Source organism: Protopterus annectens, chromosome 2.part0, assembly GCF_019279795.1.
Source record: "Protopterus annectens isolate FY-2018-M chromosome 2.part0, PAN1.0, whole genome shotgun sequence".
NCBI classification, from domain to species: domain Eukaryota; kingdom Metazoa; phylum Chordata; order Ceratodontiformes; family Protopteridae; genus Protopterus; species Protopterus annectens.
The window spans coordinates 1,538,866,600-1,538,880,432 of record NC_056728.1 but is presented as its reverse complement, the minus strand read 5'-3'; the positions used below and the strand labels follow the sequence as shown (position 1 = coordinate 1,538,880,432).

The following is a 13,833-nucleotide window of genomic DNA, read 5'->3' as shown; positions in this document are numbered from 1 at the left end:
AGCAACACTCCCTCCCAGGAGGATTTTGTATTCCTTGAGGATTTTGGGGCTGGCCTATTTACTTTTGGACCTTCCTGCTTATGAGCTCATTGATTTGGTCTCTCATTTGGCATGGAAGGAACCAGACTTTATAGAGCTGATACCACATAAATCCTGATTACTCCAAGAAACAGGTCTCATTGGAGCAAGGGTCCTACTGTAGATGCTATTGTGGTTGTAGCAGCCACAAAAAGAAGCCTTCTAAGAAGGAGTACAGGGCTTTGAAAGATTCATAAAGTGGACTTGCACCTCAGTGATATTTGCCTTGCATTCACTGATTATCTAGCTCACCTGTCACAATTCTAGAGAGACTTGACCAAGGAGCTCTCCATATCCCTCTCTGGTATCTTACCTGATGATGTCCAGAAGACTGTGGAGTTCCAGATATCCACTCTACAATCTATATCTAATATGTCCATCTGCTTGCTATTGAATGCAACAGATGGAATTTAAAGCTGCAGGTACTGGCATTGCTATAAGCAGATATCTCTGGATGCACCTCTGTGATTTTTGCAGTGAGCTTCAAGTTGTCCTTTTTGAATGGCTCTTTCAGTGTGTTCACTCTGTTTGTACCAAAGGTCAAATAAATGCGTAGCAGAATTGAACAGCAGGGAAAAATGCTGTCTATCATAGGAATCTGTTTTTCCACACCCTCCCAAAGGACTTTCATTGAGCCATTTTCACCCTGTCCCAAAGGACTTTTTCAATGAACCAGAAAAAAAAAGACTTTTGCTCAAGACATTTCAGGAGACCAATCCCCACAGAGCAGAAGGAGAAACTACTTTAATGGACATTGCCCCATTGCAGAAGTGGCCTGCAGAATCGTGGGTTTCAAGTTCTCTTTACCAAGAAGCCCTTCAGCACTAATGAACAGTTGCCTAACTACCCCACAACTGGAAGCAGTGGGGGTGGGTGCTCATCTCTGCACCCTCAAGCCTGGTTAACTATCACATAAGATTCTTGGGTACAGAGAACTGTAACTAGAGGCCATGCTATTCCTTTTTTGTTAGGTGGGTGGGAAAAAGGAAAACTTCCCAATATCCCAACCAGTCAGAGGAAGGCAACAGCTACAGAAGTTTCAAAGCTGTTAGAGTCATCTAGGAGTTCCCACAGACCAGCATGGATCTGGAATCTATTCCTGTTTCTTTTTGCTTCTGAAAAAGACTGAGGATCTCAGGCCCATTATGGACCTGAGTCATCTAAACCAGTTTCTAAAATGGACACCTTTCGTCAGTCCATTCTGCCTGTTTTGAGGAAGGGTGACTGGGTGTTCGTGGTAGACATACAGTGTGCCTAACATCACTTCAAAATAGTGAGGGAGTCCAGGAGCTTCTTCCACTTTCAGCTAAGAACCATCATTTCCAGTTCAGGGCACTGCCCTTTGGTCTCACCACACTTTCCAGGATGTTTATCAGGTGCATGGCAGTGGTTGTAGCATATCTCAGGATGCAGGAGTTCTGGGTGTTCCTGTGTTTACATGACTATCTCATCATTGCACCCACAAGAGAGAGAGATCTAATCATCCAGGCCAGGGACTCCTTGTTCCAGCTGTCACCAACTAGGTATTAACTGTCAGCTTGAAGAAAATCCAACTGACCCCAGTCCGTATGATGCAGTTCATAGGGTGATACCTGGACACTACCTCTCAAATCACCAAACCCTCAAATTTCAGAGTCCTTTTCCTACATTGACAAACTTTGGAAATTCTTTCCTACTCAAAGCCCCTGGCAAAGCTTATCCTTCATTACTTGGGATTGATGGCTGCTTCTACTACACTAGTTCCTCATGCCAAGTTTCACACATGGGCTTTGCAGTGGATTTTTGCTATCCAATAGTCCATGATGCATCAGCCAATGCAGTTTCAACTTTGTCTAATGTTAATATCCAGACATCATATTCACTGGTGGTTGACTTCCCCACTAGTATGGTTTCGGTAACCTTTTCATCTCTTCTCTCCCCAGCAACACTGTAATTATGAAGTCCTCCCTTCTAGGGTGTGGGTGGGGGGCATTTTGAAGGCAAGTCTGTCCAAGTCATGTGGACAGTGTCAGTGGCCAAACTTCATATCAGTGTTTTGGAGATGAGGGCAGTCCTTCTATCATTGCAGGTCTTTCTGGACTCCCTCCCAAGTGGTGTGATTTCCATACAGACAATATGGTAGTAGTCTGGTACATCAACCTTTCCCCTTGCAACAAAATTCCTTCAGAAAGTGATTAATCTGAAATGCCCTGTCTAGAGGCTGGATCCCCTTCCAGACCTCCTATCTCAGCCAACTATCTGGCCTCACTAGGACATCAGAGCATTGAATTTAATTGTTTGGTTTCTTCAGTTCCAGTGATGGCCAGAAATGCTAGTCTTTCTTCTTGTGTTCTCCATATCCTGTCTTCTGCCTGGCTGCCAGCTGAACTTCGATGTTTAATAATCCCACCTTCATCTACAAAGTTCTTATAATTTCCTCCCCCCTTTCAGTATTGACATGGTGGTATATAGTTTCTACTGTATGTCAGTGATAAAGGCAGACACAAGTATTGGTCATGTAATATATGTGCTCTTTAAACATTGTAGTAGTCACTTTTTGTCACAATAAAATATATTAATACAGCTACTCTATAAAAATGGTATCAAATCAACCTAAACCAGTCTGTTAGCGTATCCATATTCTTCCACCTTCCATTTTAGATGTTTTGGCATGATTGTTTCAGGAAGGTATGAGTTTTTTCTGCCATCGAAGTTCAGCTGGCAGCCATCTCTAATTTTTATATTGGAGAAAATCAGGCCCCTGTTGCTTCATTGAAATTGTCTAAGGCTTTTTTACAAGGAACTTTTCTTAGACTACCACTAAGGGAACCAGATCCTCCTTGTGACATTACTTTGTTGCTTCAGGCCCTGACAAGATCCCCCCCTCCACACTTTTAAACCGTCAGCTTCAGTGGAACTAAAATTACTATCATGGAAGACTATTTTTCTGGTAGTGGTTACTGCAGCTAGGAGGATTTCAAAGTTGCAAACCTCATCTTTTAAACCTCCTTATCTGATTTTGCATAAATATATAGTTTCCTTTCAAACTAACCATATTTTCTCCCCTAATTAGCTTTGGAAGCTGCTGTAAATTGGACCATTAACTTCTGGTATTCTTTCCAAATTCCTTAAACAAGTGAGAATATGTTGGATGTCCATCAACAGTTAAAATTCTGTTTGTACCATACCAAACGTTTTAGGAAATAGCATCAATTTTTTGTTTCCTTTTCCAATGCCAGATCGAGACATGGTGTTTCTAAAGTCACATTAACCAGGCAGCTGTCTGATTGCATTACTTTTGTGTACAAAGCAAAGGGACTGTCTCTACCTCAGAACCCTAAAACCCATCTACTAGAGCAGTCAGAGCTCCTACAACTTTCTTTGCCATAGTGCCATTGGATGACATTTGTGCTGTGGCTACTTTGTCTACTGTTCATACATTTGTTTCACGGGATCTACAGTCTAGGTCCTGAGCTTCCTTTGGCACCACTATCCTCTGGAATATCCTTCCATGAGACTTACCAGTATGAATAGAAGTTGGGGACTCTCCTATGAGTTGAGGCAGCCTGAAAAATAACAAATAACATCTGATACTTGAGTTATGTATTTACTGTAAGGCTAGATCCATGTTGTCTTCTTCTGCCCATCTCAACCTTCCCTTTCTCTGTCCCTCTTACCAAATTGTCAGGTGTATAGGTGTCAATTGACAGTATCAGACTTGTCCAGAGCCTTGCTTTTTCTACAGTGTCTAATGTAGCCTGTCCTTTATTTTGGTCTGTGCCTTTTTTATATTTTTGGTAATGTAGGTATATCTGGAAGTTAGGCAGGCAAACTTGATCTGAGGTACTGTAGGTCAGAAGAGATTATGAGTAGAGGGGAGGAGCCTGAACCCTGGATCTGTAAGTCTAAAAAGTGCTGATGTTGTGTCTGATATGATCCAATATACCCATGAGTTGTGACAGATAGAAGAAAACATGGATCTAGATTTATGGTAAGTACATAACTTTTGGATAAATTAGTTTGCATCCACTTTGCATAGTAATCCTCAGATATCTCAAAGGAGTTGAGCGTGCACAAGTAGCAAATATATGTCTCACTGTGTCAGTTTATCACAGTAACATCTTACATTTCCTTTGCAGTAGTTGAAGCATTTTTCCTGAATGATACAACTCAGCAGTATCTAGAAGTTGAACTTTGTCCGTAAGTAATAAAGCACATTTTCTAAAATTTACCAGGGGTAATACAGTTTACGGTCTATCCTGATTATTAAGTCTGGAATTGCAAATATTGTCATGCCAGTCAAAGGTTTCAGATGTAGCAGAAGCTTTCACCATAACAGTTTGTGTTATGTGTTGAAATAATTGTTCTAACTTTATAGCCATGCTGAGTTTGTCAGAGAAGATCAACAGTGTGCATAATATGTCACTGCCTTTCTCTTAGCAGTAATTTGGTTATATAACAGGGGTGCAGCTACGCTTTTCATATTTGGACCCAGAGGCATCACAGTGGTGGTAACCATCATCATTATTAGGTAATACCACCCTTAACCATGCTACACAGATTTTAGAGTGCTGCCATTTCATCTAAATAAGCTCCCTTCTGTTAAGTGATCACTCATAACACCTTAACCATTAGGCCACCCTCCCAACCCTCATATAGGATATAGATGTACACTTCACCATATGTGACATTGACACTGGCCCACTGTGGAATGCGTCATAGCACAACAAACCATAGAACAACATCTGTCACTTATAATTATATCTTAGAGATGGAGATGAAAATATGCACCAGTGCACTTTGACCTCAATGAGAATGCCACAGTATCATTTATTTTAGCATTCAGGTACAAGTAGCAGGCAAATGAAACAATGTACACTAGTCAGTGTGTCTTAATGGCACTGACCAGCCATGTGTACAGATTTACATTGCAGTTATAGGCACACTATCTTTGACTTGGGGGTTGGAGAGTTAAAGTACATAAGTCAGCTTTGGTTAAATGGGCATTATCTTGTTCATAGAGTTCAAGTCCAGAACTACCAGCGCCATACTAGTAAATAACTGGTGAGAAATATATAGCATCCAGTTCTCAAAATTATCTACCTATGTTGAGAAGTGATACCCCTTCAGCAACAACAGGTATCCTGGAAATTTATGGAAAACAGTAAAAAGTACAGCTATGAAATTAATGAAAAATAAGATGATGTATGATGTAATGAGTTACTTAAGGTAGTCAAGGGTACAGAGTTTAATTTCTTTTGTCTCTGTTTGCCTGCTGTTTAACTCTGGATCATAGGTTGGTACTAGGCTATTGGGCCTAGGGCTTATACAAGCCTAGCCATAACAATTCCCTGGATATTTATTCCCACAATATTTACTTCCCTGGACCCCTGTCTAGCAGGGCAACTGATGTGATCCCCGGGGTGAATTTCCTATCTCCCGTCCAATCGTCAAGGATCCTTTTGAAGGGGGCCAAGGAGGTACTCTGCTTGACATGTATGGGCAGTCTATTACAGGGTATGGGGAGTCTCGGGGTCAGAAACCTATCCCTCCATCATGTTTTGTTTATTGTGATGACAAGGTTTAGATCTCTGGAACGTGTGGCTCTGAGGTATTGGGATTTTTTTAAGTGGAGCATGTCCAGCAGCTCAGGGTTTGACATGGCCTTGTAGGTTAAGCAGAGATCGACTCTGAGTAGATGATATGCCACAGAGTATAGCTGGAGTTTTTTTAGACGGTCAGCATAGGACATCTGCTTTAGTCCTCTGATTCTTTTAGTGAGGTATTTCTGCTGCCTTTCCAGCTGTTGCAGATGTCTTGTGTGAGGTACATACCAAACGGGGCATTGCATTTTATAATGAGTCTAATGAGGGATGAGTTCAGTAGGACAGTGACCTCCTTTTTTCTGAATGAAAAGCCCTTAGTCATGAAGTGTGCCACATAGAAGGATTTTCTGACTGTTGTAGCGATGTGGTTATCGAAGGTGAGACCACTGTCCACCTGTGTCCCCAAGTCTGTCATCACACTTTTAGTGTTTAGTTTACTGCCACCTATGTGGTAATTCATGGGTACATGTTTTTTTCCCAAAGGGGATAACTATACATTTCTTGGCATTAAGCTTGAGCCCATGGCTCTGGTACCAATCATCTGTTTCTGTAAGGCCCTTTTGTAGAATATCCACATCATTTGGGGATTCAGTAATGGCTCCCAGTTTGCAGTCATCTGCGGGCTTTGTTAGCCAGAGTCCCTTAGTTGTTGGCCTGTACTTCAGAGCAGTAGATGCCAAACAAGAGCGGTCCCAGGACTGAACCCTGAGGTACTCCACTTGTCACTTGTCTGAAGCTGGATTTGGAGTTGGCTACTTTTACAGTGTGGGTTCTGTCAGTAAGCCAGTTGGCAACCCATCGAGTGACCTGAATTAATTTAACCAGACCATGCTCCCAGGTTGTGCTTCTGAAATGGGGACACTTTTTTTTTATCCAATGGGTTTACCCAGTTAACAAATAGATTTAAAATATTTGCAGTAAAACCTGTTTTTAGGGAGCCCATCAGTAATGCATTATCAGTTCTCCATCTTCAATTATTTTGTGTTTCTTTTTCCCGTTTTTCACACTTTTCTTAAGTAATGTAGGATTCTTAGGTTTAATTGATGAGCCAACAAACCTACTGGTCTATAAGAAGCTTGACTGATGTTACCGTATACTAACATTTTCTACTTCCCATATTTTTGCCAGAATTAGTTTTGAAGTTAAGTTAATGACTGCCTTGTTCTAATTATAAGGGTAGGCTTATTCCATATTCATGGAAGTTATTGTGCATTATGTAAAGTATCTTCTAATAATTGAGATTTCTGGGAATGTAATTTCAGCTGTTTGTCTCTGTAAATGCAGAGAATACAATAAAGGAATCAAATTTCTGCAAAAGAACGTATAAACAATAAAGGTATCTTCCTAAGATTTACTTTTCCAAGCTTTCTTAACTTTTACATGAATCCATCTTTAGTATGAACCAGACTTGCTGTGTACCTGTTCCAGATACACTGACGTCAAGAGACATGTTTAGTAATCCCAACTTCATCTACAAAGTTCTTATTATTTCCTCCCCCCTTTCTGCATTGACATGGTGGTATAGAGTTTCTACTGCATGTCAAGGATAAAGGCAGACACAAGTATTGGCCATGTAATGTATGTGCTCTTTAAACATTGTAGTAGTCACTTTTTGTCAAAATAAACTATATTAATACAGCTGCTGCAGAAAAATGGTATCAAATCAACCTAAACCAGTCCATCAGCCTGTCCATAATCTTCTCAGAATACCACAATAAGGAGAAATACTTCTACTTTGCATGGATATTCAATGACTACTAAGAGTCTACATTAGTAGAATTAAAGCCTTGCAAAAGACCGATATGGTTCTTTGTTGCAAAAGACCGATATGGTTCTTTGTGTCCTTCACACAACACAGAATGGAATTTAAGGTTTCAGTGTGATCCTGTCTAGATGGTGGTCACACAATGTTGTTATCTCAAAGTAGGCCATGACTTACCAATGACTCTTAAGGCTCATTCAACCAAAACAGAGGCCACATCAGCCTCATGCCTGAGGAATGCATCAGTAGATTACATTTGCACCGCAACAATTTGCTGGAGCCTGATCACTTTCACCAAGCATTATAAGCCAGACATCACCTCCAGGACAGTCTTCATTTGAGGCTACTGTGCTCAAGTATCTGTTTGCCTAGCTGAGCTTACCCTAGAAGTGGCGCAGTGAGGTAGGCAAAGGGGGTATATGCTCTGGGCATCAAAGTCAAATGGTGTCAAATCTACCATTTGCTTCAAAGTTGTATGCAAGCTTTTTGCTTTAAATTTCAATTGTAACTGATGTAAATGCTGATATTGTTGGAGTTATGAACTCATATTCTCTGCTTAACTGATATCTGAATGGGGTTGTTTGTGTTCACAATAAACATAATGATATGCATGTACTTAGGACTGAAATTAGAGAAGTAGTTTTATTGCTGTTACTAATTTTTGAGGAAGTTTTCCAGAATATTTCAACATGTGCCTTCATTTTATTGTGGGGGCAAATGTGGATGTTGGAACTTGAGTGATATAGGAGCTTTCAGATGTATATACATTTCTGCATGTAAACAACAAAGCTTGTGAAATTTTTACACTGAATATTTATAGGTTAAAGTGCTAAGAAAATTAGGAAAAAGGATGAATGAAACACCAAATGTTGTATCTGCATCAGATTTACATCTTGGGCTTCCCTTTGAATTCTAGAAAAAATAGTAGCTTTCCTGGTACTTCATTGAGGAAAGCATGTCTAACATTCCAGCAAGTTACTTTATGGTTCTTTAGTTAAATCAGTTCAGAGATCTATTTAATCCTTTTCTACAAGAGTGGCAGCACCCTGTGATGTCCTTCCATTTCACTGTTGCAGTATCCCTTACAATAGGGATCCCATACTAAGGGTGGCCCTATGTCTGGCCAGTATACCAAAGCCTTTAGGTTGCTTAAGGTATTGTGTACGTCACACGCATGCTCTCTGTATATAGCGTAGGGCATAAAGGTGACTTCTGGATGTACCATCCTTAGAAGTTTTTTGCTGTCAATCCAAACACCAGCTTTTGATCGTTGATCTGAATGCATGCTTTGTTTCTAGTTCACCAAGCTATTTTCAGATAAGTGACCCATTGGGGTTTTTACTCATCTTTTTTCCTTTTGTTTTGTTGCTTGTGGGGTTCATGTCATCTAGAAAGAGTAAATGCCAGTGTACGGGAAAAGGCTGCCCATAAAGATCATCACGAGCAGTGTTTATTTTGTCATGGTGCTTCCCATGATCATACATCCTGATCTATTTGTTAGGCTTTCATCCCAAAGACTCTGCATAGTTGCCTTTCCTCTGTGGCCCTATATTTAGAGAACAAACATATTAAAGGAAAACTCCACCCTATAACTAAAAAAATACATTTTTTTCAGTCTATCTTTGTTTCCAGACCTATTTTAACACCTCAAAATCACTCTAAATGCTTTATTTGGAATTTTAGCATGTTTACCACAACATGGCTTCTGTTTCAACTCTTTCTCTTTCCCATAAAGCATTTCAAGACTTCTTTCATGACTCATGCCAGACATAAGGAAGTAACTGAATTCCCATGCCATTGACATATAATGTGAAATGTGTGACTCACTGTCAGTTTATATTCCTTCAGTAAGAGGGCTGCTTTTTTTCTGTTGCTAATCACCCTCATTTATGTTTTGCTCAGGGCTTGCTTTACACAATACTTTGAAGTTATCTAGCTGCAATCACAGAAGTAGATACACTGGAGGCTTTTGTTCTAGGTGCTCTTTTGTAGTCCAACATGAATTGACAGCCCCCCCCCCCCACACACACACACACACACTACTGAAGAGGTGTTAAAACTGTCATTGCAATTGACAGCTCAGAGCTGAAAGGAAGGGACCTCCAATCTAAATTTCTTCCCCTCTGCCTGCAGTAAGAATGATTTATTTAATTTGTTTGCTAGCACTAGAAAGATTTATTTATTTAAACACTTTTCAATTTAATTTTTGGAAGCAAGTTTCAGAAAATTCTTGATTATTTTAATGTGTTTTATTACTAGTGACTTTTGATTTAACCGTAAATATGTCTACAAGACATTATTATGTTAACTTATTTTTGCGTACCCATTCTGAAGAACGGCTGTCTAGTGAGACGCTGTTTCAGTAACTTCCTGACATTCATCTCCACATTTTTTAAATTACAGTAAAACAGTAATTTTAAACCTGACTCCATGATACTTTCACAGTAAAAGAACATACTGAAAACTCACTGTATTCTACAGTCCATGCAGTGAAACTTTTTTTTTTGGGGGGTGGGGTGGCTACTGAATATTTTAGGAAGTTAAGTATCACTTGCATTACACATATAACTAATGCATTTTTTGAACTTACTATGATGTTCTCAAATTCAACAGCAAACGATTAAGTAAGTCTTTATTCCTTGCCCTGCATCAGTAATTTTTCTTTGAGACACTCCTGTCTTTGTGCATATTTTCAATTCTAATGTTAAACTGCTCATCTGTTGAATTGTTAATGTGGAACAGACACACTACTCAGCCAACAGAGTCCTGTGTATTTTCACATTACAACTTATTCTACTGTCTCTCCAAAAACTAAGAAAGAAACGTGTGCAGTTTGCAGGAAACACTACTTCGAAAGGCTACAACCTTAATCTGAGGATTGCAGCATCCCATTCCAGTTGTACTAACTGAACTTGTCATGTCAGGCAGTAAGCACACAGGACTGAACTGCTATTTACAGTGTCATGAGTACAGAATATCAAATTTTCCTTCATAATTTTCCTGTCTACCTGTGTACAAGTCACTGTACTAGGTCGTGCTGTGTGGCCTTTTGGAATATTGCATATCTTACTCAAAGTTCTTGTGAATACTGCAGCCAGAGATCCAAAAGCATACTTCATAGCAGTGTGCGCTTTGTGAAATTTTATGTAGACCCTACAAATTACTTTTGGATATCAAAAAATGTTATCACATTACACATACTCCTTCACGCACCCATGCCAATGAAAAATAGCTGCATGACTGCTGAATCGTACACCAATGCACTCTATGAACATATACATAAATGCATGGAACTACCCATACCCAACAGAACCAAGACACTCTCCTCCAAAAAAAAGGAAGCCAATCTGGTGGCCCCCTCCCATTAATAAACTCTACAACAGAAGAAAGAAATTGTTGCAAAAAAAGGTGAAGTCCCAAGACTGGAAAAATTCCCTTAATAGCCTCAACAAAAAGTTGAGATCCCTCAACAAATCCTCTAAAGCCAGCTATGAAGGTAGAATTGCGGCAGATACTAAAAACAATCACAAAGCCTTCTACAGTTATATCAAGAACCTCCACAGCAACACCCAGATTTGCTATGAGTTACTGCACAATGGTACTTACTATAGTGAGCCAACAGATATTGCCAGCATACTGGCTGACAGATTCAGAACCAACTTTACCCCTCTCTCCCCCATAAAGGACCAATCACAATACTGGAAGAATGCCAGGCACCCAGCATTACTGCAGCACAGGTTAAAGCTGCATTGTCCAAGGCCAAGAATACAGCTTCCATGGGGCCCAATAATATCCCTGGCTGTGTTTTACATAAACTACAAAGCGAACTGGTACCACATCTGTGTGCCCAGTTCAGTCACAGCCTCACCTCAGGCTTTGTCCCTACCAAATGGCGCACTGCTACAATCAACTCTATTCATAAAGGGGGAGCGACTACAGACCCTGGGAATTATCGCCCCATCAGCCTGACAAGTCTGTCTAGAGAACAGTCAGCTGTCAAGGGGAGGATTGTTGAGGTTTACCAGAAAAGTTCCTGATGGCTGCCTAAATGACAGTCCGTCTCTGCTGGCTGTCACCCCAGGAAAAAGGAATGAGTGAACAGTTGGTCAGTGGTGGTGATGGATGAGGGGTGGGCAGGCAGCAGGGGAGCAACAAAAAATAAAAAAAGAGAAACAAAAATTGAATCTGAAAGTATCCCTGTAATTTTTCTTTCTTTGAAAAATGCAATATGATATCTGCAAAGTAAAATTCCAGGAAATTCATACCAAGCTGTCGGTTCATAAACAATAACAAATAAAGCTAACTTGTGGTAATACTTGTTTGATGCTATAGAGACAAGTAAGTAAGCACTGTGACAAAGAAACATAGGCACCACAAGGCATTCTATAGTTATGTCAAGAACCTAAATGGCAACACTCAGATCTGCTGTGAGCTAAAACAGAATGGCATTAAATATACTGATCCCAAGGATATTGCCAATATCCTGGCAGATCAATTTAGTGCCAACTTCATCCCCTTCTCACCCCCTAAAGGGCCCATCTCGATACCAAAAGATTGCCAAATTCCATTAATCACGGCCACACAGGTAGAAACCACACTCTCCAAAGCTAAGAATACAGCATCCATGGGACCAGATGACATCCCAGGCTGTGTACTACATGAAATACAAAATGAACTGGCACCTTACCTAAGTGTCATGTTTAATCATAGCCTCACCTCAGGCTTCATGCCTACTGAGTGGTGCACAGCTGCAGTTATCCCACTCCACAAGAGGGGAATCCACCTTGGATCCTGGGAACTATCGCCCCATCAGTCTGACGAGCCTGATCTACAAGGGCATGGAACGCATTATCATGGAACTTATATTGGCAACCTTCAAACACTGGACCCCACCCAGTTTGGGTTCGTGAAGGGACGATCCTGTCTCCTGAATCTGATTGACTTTTTTGAATCAGTCTCCAGAGCTGTGGACAAGGGTAAGGCTATCGCACAGCCTATATGGACCTCGCCAAGGCCTTCGACACCATCCCCCACTCTGGAATCATAGATAAACTTACTAAGCTGGGCATAAATCCCTACGTCACTCAATGGGTTGCCAACAGGCTTACTGACAGAACCCAGACTGTAAAAGTAGCAGACTTCAAATCCAGCTCCACACAAGTGACAAGTGGAGTACCTCAGGGTTCAATCCTGGGACCACTCTTGTTTGGCATCTACATCTCTGAAGTACAGGCCAACACTATGGGACTCTGGCTAACAAAGTTGGCAGATGACTGTAAACTGGGAGCCATTACTGAATCCCCTAATGAAGTGGATATTCTACAAATGGGCCTTACAGAGACAGATGCTTGGTGCCAGAGACATGGGCTCAAGTTTATGCCAAGAAATGTATAGTTATCCCCTTTGGGAAAAAACATGTACCCATGAATTACCATATAGGTGGCAGTACACTAAACACTGAAAGTGTGGCGAGAGACTTAGGGACACAAGTGGACAGTGGTCTCAACTTCGATAACCACATCACCACAACAGTCAGGAAAGCCTTCTATGTGGCACACCTCATCAATAAGGGCTTTTCATCCAGAAAAAAGGAGGTCATTGTCCCACTGTACTCATCACTCATTAGACCTATTATAGAGTACAACACCCCGTTTGGTATGTACCGCACAAGACATCTGCAACAGCTGGAAAGGCTGCGGAAATACTTCACTAAAAGAATCACAGGCCTAAAGCAGATGCCTTATGCTGACAGTCTAAAAAAAAAACTCCAGCTATACTCTGTGGCATATCGTCTACTCGGAGGCGATCTCTGCTTAACATAGAAGGCCATGTCAAACCCTGAGCTGTTGGACATGCTCCACTTAAAGAAATCCCAATCCCTCAGAGCCACACGCTCCAGGGATCTAAACCTTGTCATCACAATGAACAAAACATGCTGGAAGGATAGATTCCTGACCCAGAGACTCCCCATACTGTGGAATAGACTGCCCATACATGTCAAGCAGAGCGCATCCTTGGCCCTCTTCAAAAGGAACCTTTATGATTGGATGGGAGATAGGAAATTTACCCCGGGGATCATGTCATTTGCCCTGCTAGACAGGGGTCCAGGGAAGTAAATATTGTGGGAAGAAATATCCGGGGAATTGTTTGGTTAGGCTTGTATAGGCCATAGGGCCGATAGCCTAGTACCAACCTATGAACCTATAGGAAGTGAGCATAATAATGAAATATCTGAGGAAAAAAGTTGCCAGGAGAAAATGTGATTTTTTTTTTTAATCCAAGTGTACGGAAGATTTGCAATCACTGTCTTAGTCCTGTACTGCTAATAAGTGCACTTTTGGAGAACTCATTTTACTATCAGGCACATAAAATGGACATCTGAATAAGGAAGAAATATGGTACAAAAGT

The 13,833-nt window shown here is 40.8% G+C and overlaps 1 protein-coding gene across 2 annotated transcripts in view; it reads left to right on the top strand.

Annotated features, from left to right (window-relative positions):
* CCHR2.PART0H4orf33 (chromosome chr2.part0 C4orf33 homolog) overlaps window positions 1–13,833 on the top strand; it is a 313,948-nt gene that overhangs the window by 91,714 nt on the left and 208,401 nt on the right. For both annotated transcript variants that reach the window (XM_044061669.1, XM_044061670.1), the window contains exon 3: window positions 4,197–4,257. In XM_044061669.1, coding sequence (XP_043917604.1) covers window positions 4,197–4,257 — 61 coding nt within the window. The remainder of the gene's footprint in view (window positions 1–4,196; window positions 4,258–13,833) is intronic.